The 11653-nt window shown below is 36.7% G+C and overlaps 1 protein-coding gene across 1 annotated transcript; it reads left to right on the forward strand.

Annotated features, from left to right (window-relative positions):
- Window positions 1-467: 467 nt before the first annotated feature.
- LOC105771083 (probable hexosyltransferase MUCI70) lies at window positions 468-4395 on the forward strand. Its single transcript, XM_052630808.1, has 10 exons — window positions 468-984; window positions 1531-1791; window positions 1914-2127; window positions 2248-2357; window positions 2446-2645; window positions 2756-2859; window positions 3069-3256; window positions 3346-3544; window positions 3802-3890; window positions 3996-4395. The coding sequence occupies exons 1-8, from the start codon at window positions 741-743 to the stop codon at window positions 3501-3503; spliced, it is 1479 nt and encodes a 492-aa protein (XP_052486768.1). The 5' UTR covers window positions 468-740; the 3' UTR covers window positions 3504-3544; window positions 3802-3890; window positions 3996-4395.
- The last annotated feature ends 7258 nt before the right edge of the window (window positions 4396-11653 follow it).

The following is an 11653-nucleotide window of genomic DNA, read 5'->3' on the forward strand; positions in this document are numbered from 1 at the left end:
CCTCAAAATTCAACAACGGAAAGCTAAGAACTTCGAAAATGTAGGAGACTCTTCCTTCAAATTATTTCATTAAAGGGGCAAAAACTAATTCAATTAATTTCTACAGTCACTTTAAAAAATATTTTGAATCGAACTTTTTTATAGTAAATTGTGATTTTTATGTAAAAAACAAAGACGACAAAAATATGTAGAAAAAAGGGGAAAATAGTAAATATCATATATCAGTTGAGAAACTGTTCAATTGTCTTATTTTTTTTAATGGAACCGACAAATTTGTTTGACTAATGTTTTTACTTTAACTTACGGCAGGGTTTGTTTTATTACAGAAGCCAGAAGTGAAGCATCACCGTCAGATTATTTGACATCATACGCACATGCGACAGATTAACCTATCAGGATTTAATGTCATAAATTGGCATTATATATAATGAAATCTTCCTATTTTTTTGCAATATCCACCTCCAACCAAGCCTTGTAATAACAAATATATTGTGATCTCAGATTTGATCAACAAACCAATCAAAGAACTGATAACCCAGATTCCTTTTTCTTTAAAATATCCAATATTTTTTGTATTCTATTTTATCATTGACCTGCATTGGACTTCGATTAGGGTGGCGCTCCAAGAGTTGTGGGGGTGCTTGTTCATTTTGAAGTGGTGAAGTTGTAAGTTTAATACTTTTAATTTTTTTTGGTTGCGATGATGATTTTATGGAGTTAACCAGAATTTGACGAGAGGAATGAATTGGGGTGTTTATAAAGAGATAATGAGTGGAGGGTCATTGGGAATTCGTTCAGGTAGTTATGGTGTATTGCCAATTCAAGTGCCGTCAGCAACAAAAACTAAGCCTTTTAAAACGTTCAAGGAAAAGGAGACATTCCTTCATTGGATATGTAAGTTTGCTGGCCGGAAAAAGGTTGGATTGCTGCTCCTTTGTGCCATCTCTGCTGCCATTTTTGTTTGGGTCTTATACCTTGGCAAAGGTTGGTTTTTTCTTTTCTATTCCCCCCTTAGTTTCTCTTCATCATTGGATAGTTCACGGTGAATTCCAGGAATGAGCCGGTGGTGAATAGTGATCCTTAGGCATGCTGTTCTGAGTTCTGATATTTTGATGAAATAAGTGGGCAAAATTTTGTTTAGTTTGTGTAGTAACATTGCTTAGAGGTTAATCGTAAAGCTATTATCTTTAGTGTTTTGGTTCTTGTTAGAGTGTTTGATTCTTGAATAATGAAACGGGCATCTACAGCTTTGCTCACCGAATTCAACTTGCGTACCCACTTTCTGTGGAAGAGAATAATGTTAATGATTCATCTCAATTGAATTTCTTTTCTTTGCTGTCAACCTTGGAATATATATATTTGATTCACGGTTTCTTATGATTTTTAAGTTCAAGCTCAAGGATATTCTTGTTTGCCCCACTCCCTGTTTTAGTTCTGGATAATTGGTCTTCCGCTCTAGCAGCCTGAAAAGAATCTGGGAATTTGTGAGGGTATGAAAGAAATTTAAATGTATTGTGGCTTTGTTTACAGATGAAGTTCAGGAAAGTTACAATGTCCCTATCCATAAGGTAAATGATAGCTTGCCTCTAAATAATTCTAGATCTCCCCTGATAAATGGAGTGCAAAATATCCGCATACACAATTTGACATATTCACCGGTCGATGCGGAAGGATCTGAAGTGCCCCCTCCTCCGTCGTATTTTCTGGGCTACACTCTTCCAGCAGAGCATCCATGCAATACTTTCACTTTACCCCCTCCACCAGCAGACAAAAAAAGAACCGGACCCCGCCGTATGTTGTCCTTTGCTTTGGCATTATTTTCTCAATTTATTTGTTTTGGATTTGGCATTTTGTTCGGGTTTTATCTCATTGAAACATAGTTTCCAACTTTTCTTTACTTGTTTATGACACAGCTTGTCCTGTATGTTACCTCCCTGTGGACGAAGCAGTTGCCTTGATGCCAAAAGTTCCATCATTTTCTCCGGTTCTTAAGAATTTAACATATATTTATGAGGAAAACTTAAATAAAGAGACAGAATTTGGAGGTTCGAACTTTGGTGGGTATCCTACTTTGAAGCAGCGTGATGATTCATATGACATAAGAGAATCGATGAGCGTGCATTGTGGGTATGGTTAAAATTTAAAAGACAACATGTTTTGCTATTCCTAAGGTTTTTATTCATATTAATCTTTCGTTTCTTTTTTCCAATTTAGCATATTGATTGATGTGTATTTGGCATTTGCCAGATTTGTCAAAGGAACCAAACCTGACCACGAGACTGGATTTGACATCGATAACAGTGATCTTCTTCAGATGGAGCAATGTCATGGAGTGGTTGTTGCATCAGCAATATTTGGTACTTAACTGTATCATATTTATTTTAGTGTTCAATTCCCATGTTGGAAGCCGATGAACTTTTATTGAATAATCCAATTCTTTTTCAGGAGCTTTTGATAACATGCTCCAACCAAAGAATATTAGTAAATATTCCGAGCAAACAGTCTGCTTATATATGTTCGTTGACGAAGAAACAAAATCTGACTTGGAAACGGAACATGGTCTGAGTGACGGTAAGAAGATTGGATTATGGAGAATAGTTGTTGCGCATAATCTTCCTTACGCTAATGGAAGGCGCAATGGAAAGGTAAGCATTTAAAATGCTGATGAAATAGGTTAAGAGAATCCCAAGTTTGGATCAACTTGATCCCACATATCCTTCCATATGTTAAAATACTCATGTTATGCCTATACCAGATCCCAAAGTTTCTACTGCATAGGCTGTTTCCGAATGCTCGTTTCTCTTTGTGGATTGATGGGAAGCTCCAGCTTCTTGTTGATCCGTATCAAATTCTTGAGAGGTACTTCCAAATTTATAAGATTCTTAGGTCTTATGTGATTAGATGATACTGGACGTGTGTCCATAATCACTTTTCGATAACTATCATCAGCACTGCGACGTTTCATGGTTTCTTGCCAACTTACAAATTCAGCTTTTAGTTGTGTCTTTCCGTTTTAGTGTGTTTAATTAATGTTTGTTTATTCTAACATTTTCAAGCTTTTCCTTTAGGTTATTGTGGAGAAAAAATGCTACTTTTGCAATTTCTAGGCATTATATACGTTTTGATGTGTTTGAGGAAGCTGAGGCAAATAAAGCTGCTCGCAAATACGACAATGCCTCCATTGACTTTCAGGTTGACTTCTATAAAAAAGAGGGTTTGACCCCATATTCCGAGGCTAAGCTTCCCATTACAAGTGGTAGGGTGGAAGATACTTGATCTTGTGTTCTTTATTTTATTTCTCGAACGTGCCTTGCATACGGTTTGCTCTAATGGCTGTCTCTGCAGATGCTCCCGAAGTATGTGCAATAATAAGGGAGCATGTTCCTATTAGCAACCTCTTCACTTGTCTTTGGTTCAAAGAAATCGACCGTTTTACTTCCAGAGACCAACTTAGCTTTTCAACGGTAAGGGACAGGGTTGCAGCAAAGACGAATTGGAGGTGAATATGTTCTTGGATTGTGAAAGGCGCAACTTTGTTGTTCAGGTATTTATGTTCTGCTTTCTGAAGTTTCGCTTAAGGAATTTGGTACTGGAAAATAAACAGGTTGATCCCAGTTTCAGCTAATAGCCATTCATTCGTTTGTGAAATTTCATGTTCTAATTTTCTTTGACGCCAACGGTAGAATCTCTGTATATCATAGCACTAGCAGCTATTAGTTTTCCATGAAGATTGATGAAGTTATAAAAATCCTCATTGAATCTCCAAATTTTCTAGCTTTGATAACTCGTTCTGTCTTCCAGCTGATGCTTTGGAATATGATACCACTGTCATAACATCCATCTGAGCAAACATTCATTTCTTTCAATTGTGTCATGATGAGCATAGCACGGTTAGTCGATTTTGCAGCTTACACATACATCAAATGTAAATCTTCGATTCTTTTTAGCAACTTATGTTGGTTTTAATTGGCTTCACCTCTCTCTCTTACTTGCAGAAACACCATAAAGGAGTTTTAGCGATGTTGGCTCAGATGGCTCCGACCGCCACCGCTATCTTTGGCCAATAATCCACCTAGGAAATCATCACTAGAAATCGCAAGTGTTTCGCCAAAGCATAGAAGAGACTGGAGGGTAGGTTCAAGGTAAAAGTTTGATTGATATCAACTACCCTTCTTTCTTTCCTCAACATTCAGAAGCCTTCATCGCCAACGGATTGGGAAATCATGCAAGAAAGTTGCAAGTTGTGTTCCATAAAAGATTACAGTTTTTCCAATATTATTAAACCTGCCCATTTTCATTCATTTTTTGTTGTATATAAAAATATAGTCCCAAATGATCATTAAGGTAACTCTTTTGTTGTTTCATTAAAAGTCGATAAAATTACTTTTGCATTCAGTTTTCAATGTGCTTTTCTTTTCTTATCCAACAAAACCGCTTCGTTAACAATGAACCACAAACCACTAGGATTTGGACAGAGGCAATAATCAATCACAAACTTTCTTCCCCAATAAGAACAATATCATTAGATTATCTACTTTTGAATTAACAACACATTGCATAAGAATTTGTCTAAAATATGTTTATGGTTCCTATACTTTTCATACTTTAACAATTTAGTCTTTATATTTTTATTTTAAAAAATTTAATTACTGTCTATGTTTTTTAGGATACAATTTTTTTTAAAAAAAAGAGTAATATTGTTCTTCATCTTGTTCTTACACCTTCCACTATACAATCGAAACAATATCCCAAAAATACATCATCTTCTTCTTCACTGATATTAAGTGTAGAAAGCTATGAAGCCGAAGCCTTAAAATTATAATTAAAAAGCCTTCAATTCATTTCGTTTGTTGTAGTGTTTCATTGAAATCCCTAACTCATTTTCCAAAAACCCATACCAATGTTCCTCCTCTTCTTACACCTTCCACCAATACAATCTCTTTCGGCTATTAAACCTGCAAAAATATAATGTGTGGATGAACTTTCACAAATTTCGATTTATAAATTGGGGATTTCATCGATTAGAGGTCTTGAATAGAATTTGAGTTTCAAAGTTAGGGATTTTGTGGGTCGTAAGGGGAATTGGAAACGAGTAAGGGATTATCAATTTCGAGATTCTTGTAAGGTTTCAAATGTTAGCATCGACAAACTTAAATAGAGAAGTAAGAGGTGAGAGAGGAGGAAGAAGAAGAAGAAAGGAGAAAGAAGGTTGAGAGAAGAAGCCAAACAGAGTGAGTTTTTTCATATCCCCTCCAATCTGTCGTTGGAGGTTAAAAAGAGTGCAGCAAAACAAACAAAACAGCTGTCAATACAAAATAAGACAAAACTCACTCTTTCATTAAACGATCCCTGTACCTCTGACTCCCTTCCCCAATTTGCATTGTACCATTAAAATGAAAAACAAACGCAGCGTTTAACAACATGAAAAATAGAAATTAATCAAACTAAAATTAACAGAATTAAAATAGTGGAACTTCCATTTTGGTCTGTATGAGTTACTCCCCTCGCGAACAGGATCCTTGTACTCAAGGATCAAAACCAGGGTATCGCTTCTGCAAGTCTTGTAAATCCCCCTATGTTGAGTCTTCTGGGTAGGTGTTGAACCATTCAACCAGCACTTCTGTCGCAGCATGATTGCCCTTCTTAACCATCATTCTTTCCAATATTCTAGATGGCTCTTTGTCGAGGATGCCATCAGTTCCCACTATAGGCAGCGTAGGCGAGGGTGGTGTCTTACCAATGTGCTTTTTAAGCTGGGAGACGTGGAATGTAGGATGGATTCTTGACCCTGTTGGTAAAGTTAACTTGTATGCAACTTAACCCACTTTGGCTTCCACAGGAAAGGGTCTGAAGTATTTAAGGGATAGCTTGTGATTCTTCAACTTTCGGAGGGAGTGTTGTCGATATGGCTACAACCTCAAATATACCCAATCTCTAATTTTAAAACTTTGATCAGACCGCTTCTTATTGGCAATCTGTCTCATTCTCTCTTGAGCTCTCTTCAAATAGAAGTGGAGAAGCTTCATCATAACTTCCCTGTTTTGCAAGCTTCGATCTACTGAAGCTACATTGGAAGAACCAACTAGATAAGGTAAGTGTAGAGGTGGGTCTTGACCATAAAGGGCCTCACACGAGGTGGTTTGAATCGCTGAATGGTGTGTGGTGTTGTACCACCATTCGGCTAAGTGTAACCATTGTACCCACTCCTTAGGATATTCATCAGCCATGCACCTTAAATAGCTTTCTAGGCATCGGTTCAGAACCTCAGTCTGCCCGTCTATTTGGGGATGATATGCTGTTTATAAGCATAGTTTAGCTCACAACCTTTTGAATAGTTCCTGCCAGAAATTACTCACAAAGATTTTGTTCCGATCCAACACAATTGTCTTAGGTATACCATGCAGCTTATAAACATGAGTCAAGTATTCTTGGGCCACAGTGATGGTGGTGAAAGGGTGTGAGAGGGGTAGGAAATGCCCATACTTTGTGAGTCTATTGACTATCACTAATACGGTATTTTTGTTGCGGGAAACATGTAATCCTACTTCAAAGTCCATACTGATAGCTTTCCAAGCTCGAGCGAGGATGGGGAAGGGCTGTAAAAGACCAAAGGAGGTAGCCAGGTCTGCCTTGCACTGTTGACATACAGGTCACTCTCTAACCCATTTTCTTATGTCCTTAGTTAGGCCTTTCCAATATATCTGCCCAAGCATTCTCACTTTGGTGGTATGTGCCCCCGAGTGACCTCCGAATGAGCTACTGTGAAAACGTTTAAATAGCTTCCTCTTAAGGTTTATGTCATTCTCTACAACTGCCTTCCCCCTTCTTCTTAGTATCTGACCATTCCAAGAGCATTTCGGATGCTTGTGAGGGTTCTCTTGAAGCTTAATATATAATTGTTGCAACTTGGGATCAGCTAAGACTGATTCCACCACTCTCTCCTATAATTTTGACCATGAAATGTTCCATGTGCATTGCAACAGTTGTCCCATGAATTCTTAAGATTTCCTAGAAAAGGTATCAGCCACCAGATTTTGAACACCTTTTCCTGTATGTGATGTAGTAGTCATACCCAATCATTTTAACAACCCATTATTGTTGGGATAGGGTGATAGCTTGCCGATTCGCTAAGAACTTCAGGCTTTGGTGATCGGTCCTGATTTGAAACCTCTTCCCAACCAAGTACGTGTGCCATTTCTTGACTGCTATGAGAACCGTGAACATTTCTTTATTGTAGATGGAAAGTGCCTCATGTTTCACTCTTAGCCCTTTGCTGAAAAATGCCACGGGTCTTCTTTTCTGGTGTAACACAACCCCGACCCCTTGACCACATGCATCAGTGTCGATGCAAAACTTTTCATTAAAATTGAGAAGACATAGTATTGGTGCTTGGCATACCCAATCATTTTAACAACCTATTATTGTTGGAATGGGGTGATAGCTTGCCGATTCGCTAAAAACTTCAGGCTTTGGCGATCGATCCTGATTTGAAACCTCTTCCCAACCAAGTACGTGTGCCATTTCTTGACTACCATGAGAACTGTGAACATTTCCTTATCGTATATGTAAAGTGCCTCATGTTTCACTCCTAGCCCTTTGCTGAAAAATGCCACGGGTCTTCCTTTCTGGTTTAACACAACCCCGACCCCTTGACCACATGCGTCAGTGTCGATGCAAAACTCTTCATTAAAATTGGGAAGACATAGTACCGGTGCTTGGCATACCGCTTGCTTTAACAAATCAAAGGTCATTTGTTCATTTTCGGTCCAGTTCCAGGGAATGTTTTTCTTGAGCAAGTTGGTTAATGGTTTAGCCATAACCCCATAGTTCCTTATAAATCTTCTGTAGTAACCCGAAAAGCCTAGGAAGCCCTTCAACTATTTGATCGATTTGGGAGTAGGCCAGTTTGAAACTCCCTTAACTTTTGCAGCATCCATCTTTACCTTCCCTGCAGCTATAATATGTCAAAGATATTCTATTTGATGAGTGCCAAAAATACATACTTTGCTTGACAAATAGGTGGTTGTTTCTCAAAAGTTGTAACACCTCTCGTAAGTGCTTTATATGTTCGGTCCAATTGCTGGAATAAACTGGTATGTCATCAAAAAATACGAAGACCGACCTCCTTAATAAGTCTTTGAAGATAGCATTCATCACTGCTTGGAAGATTGAAGGGGCACTGGTTAAGCCGAAGGGCATAACCAGGAATTCATAATGCCCTTCATGTGTTTTAAAAGCTGTTTTAAATATGTCTCATTCATACATTCTAATTTGGTGATAGCTCGATTGGAGGTCCAACTTGGAGAAAAAGAGAGCTTTTCCCAGGTCATCCAACAATTTTTCTATGATAGGTATGGGGAACCTATCTGTAACACCCCTATCTTGTATTCGTCACGGAGCTTGTCCCAGGTCATCCAACAATTCTTCTATGATAGGTATGGGGAATCTATCTGTAATACCCCTATCTCGTATTCGTCACCGAGCTTGTCCCAGGTCATCCAACAATTCTTCTATGATAGGTATGGGGAACCTATCTGTAACACTCTTATCTCGTATTCGTCACCGAGCTTGTCCCAGAGCACTACCGGAGTTTTCAAATCAAACTCAGATATTTTATATTACTTAACATTCATATCATAAATTAATTATATTGTCCCTTATATGAGCCCTCGAGGCCCAAAACATACCTTAGAAAGTCGGGACTAAATTGGTAACTCAGAGAATTTTTCGCGAAACCTTAAAAAATTTTCCTAAATGCAGGGGACACATTCCCTTGTGGTCAAGCTGTGTGGCTCACACGGTCAAGTGACACAACCGTGTCTTAAGTCGTGTGGTATTTGAAGTAGGGCACACGGCCTTGCCCCCAGCCTGTGTAACTCTCTGACTTGCAATACATGTAAGTGTAGGGGTCACACGACAAGCCACACGCCCGTGTGTTAGGCCGTGTGAAAATTCCTGAGCATTCTGTTTTGAATTTTTAAGATGCAGGGGACACACAGCCAGAACACACGCTCAAGTGCTAGGCTGTGTGTCACACATGGCTGAGACACACGCTCGTGTCTCTACCCGTGTGTAGGGGTGTGCATTCGGTTAACCGACCGGTTAACCAACCCAAAATAGCTATAACCGAATTAATCAACCTTCCAAAATTTTGAACCGTTAACCGAACCAAATTTTTTTAAAAAAATATTAACCGAACCGAAATGTTTTTGGTTAATTAGGTCGGTTAACCGAATTAACCGAAAATTATATGGTTTTTACTTTTGGTTAAAAATTACCCGAATTACCCGAATTGAATCACTACATAATTAAAAACATTACATAAGTCTTTGAATCACTACATAATTAAAAACATTACATAAGTCTTGAAATTAACACATAATTAAAATGTAAGTATTTAATATTCTCCATTTATATCCATTTCTTCTCTCCAAAAAATCTTCATTTGCATTAAACCTAAGAAAAAAAAAACATGTGTAATTGGGTAGAGACTTAGAGTTTGACTTTAGTTTTATTTTTATTGGGTTGGTAATTGGGTAGACTTTAGTTTTAGTTTTATTGGGTTGGGTAATTGGGTAGACTTTAGTTTTAGTTTTAGTTTTAGTTTTATTGGGTTGGGTAATTGGGTTGGGTTGGGTTGGGTTGGGTTGGATAATTTTATTTATTAATTTTTCGGTTAAACTGAAAAAATTCGGTTAACCGATCGGTTTCGAACCGAATTAACCATTAACCAAAAAATCATAAAAAAATTAACCGACCCCTGACCGAAAAAATTCGGTTAAACTACCGATTAACCGAATTCGGTTGGTTAACCGAATTTTTTGGTTTTACCCGAATTATGCACACCCTACCTGTGTGGACAAAATAAAGTTATTTCCAAGCCCTATTTCTCATCCAATCTTGTCTTCCACCTACATTAACACTTAAACACATCCCCAATCTAATACAAGACATTTAAACCAAGCCAAAATCAAGTCATATACATGATATTTTCATCACATGTTTTCATAATCTTACCAAATTGATCAAATTTACATATATACATATTTTATCAAATATAACGAAAAGCTTGAGAGGGCTTATAACGGGACGCTCTTTCGAGCTACAGTACGTCCGCAACATATGCAGGAACACTACCATTTCGGGAAATAGAACCCTGTATCCATCGAATCTCATTATCCAAACGGGACTAATTTATTTATCAGGGTTTTTCAGTTCTGAGATCAATTAACACTCTATTTAAGCATATAAATATACACAATTAATTATACGAACTTACATCGATAATGTTCGTGAGTTGTAATCTACTAATCTGTTAACTTTTTCTTTACCTTAATCTAGCTCCGTATTTTGTCTTTTCGGATCTACATGAGTAAATTAACTCAATTTAATACAATTTCATACTCATTTTAATCCAATTTACATCTTAGGAAAAAGTACCATTTTGCCAATATACTTTTGTTTAATTCCAAGCCAAATTTTACATGTATCAATAGCAGCCCATGTATTTCAAAAAATCAAAATTTTCCATGAATTTTACATTTTTACAATTTAGTCCCTAAATCACATTTTCATCAAAATTCCTTTAAAAAAAGTTGTTTATCTATCAACAACCTTTCATTTTCTACCATAAAACTTCATAATTCAACTATATTAATCCATGGAAAAATCCTAGAACTTTGATAATGTAACACCCCTTACCCGAGACCATGGCCGGAGTCGAGCATGAGGCGTTACTTGACTTAACTTAAAAGTTCGGGGCATAAAAATTTACTTTCAAATTTAATTTCATCATTCATAATAAAGTTGTCCTCATGTACAGCAGTCACTAAAATAATTATAATTCAAGCTACGAAACTCAAAATTTAGATCCGTAAATTTTCCCTAAAACTAGACTCATATATATATTCACCATAAATTTTTCAGAATTTTTTCTTTAGCCAATTAGTACATTTTATTAGTTGAAGTCTCTCCTGTTTCACTAATCGACTATCCTGACCACTCATCACTAAAATTTAATTATCTCTTATTAAAGGCTTCATATGGTGATCAAACTTATTTCTACTGAAAATAGACTCATTAAGAAGTCTATACATATAAATTATAACTCAAAATTCCTTCTGTACAATTTTAATGAATTTCTAAAGTCAGAACAGGGACTTCAAAAACATTCTTGCCCTGTTTCACTAAAATTCAAATATCTAAAAGTATATAATTCTTTTGCTTACTCCACTTCTTTCCTATGAAAGTAGACTCTTTCAGATTTAATTTCATATCTCACTCAACTTCTAATTCTATTTCCACTATTTTTGGTGATTTTTAAAAGTTACATCAATGCTGCTGTCCAAGAACTGTTCCATTGCAATTTTTAAAAAAAATTCAATATAACCCCTTTATAATTGTCTAACCTTCCCTGCAAATTTCAAATCACAACCAATTCCAGATTTCATCTACTTCATTTAAATACTAATGAAGTTCAACCAATCAATCATTTCAAACTAAAACATGTATATATTTCGATATCTAACGCAACCATAACATTCAAATTTACTTTTACTTCAATTCCTATACATGCCATATAAATCCAAAAGTTGCTTAACATAAACTACGGAGATATCTGGATAGTGTGATTCTTGATGTAGATCCGATCCTC

Source organism: Gossypium raimondii, chromosome 5, assembly GCF_025698545.1.
Source record: "Gossypium raimondii isolate GPD5lz chromosome 5, ASM2569854v1, whole genome shotgun sequence".
Taxonomy (NCBI): domain Eukaryota; kingdom Viridiplantae; phylum Streptophyta; class Magnoliopsida; order Malvales; family Malvaceae; genus Gossypium; species Gossypium raimondii.

What these genes read in the sequence shown, in the direction of transcription:
- LOC105771083 (XM_052630808.1), top strand. Translation starts at nt 741, where the DNA reads ATGAATTGGGGTGTTTATAAAGAGATAATGAGTGGAGGGTCATTGGGA. An exon ending in AAAAAGAACCGGACCCCGCC is followed by an intron (nt 1,792 to 1,913) that starts GTATGTTGTCCT and finishes TTTATGACACAG; the next exon opens with CTTGTCCTGTATGTTACCTC. An exon ending in TCGATGAGCGTGCATTGTGG is followed by an intron (nt 2,128 to 2,247) that starts GTATGGTTAAAA and finishes GGCATTTGCCAG; the next exon opens with ATTTGTCAAAGGAACCAAAC.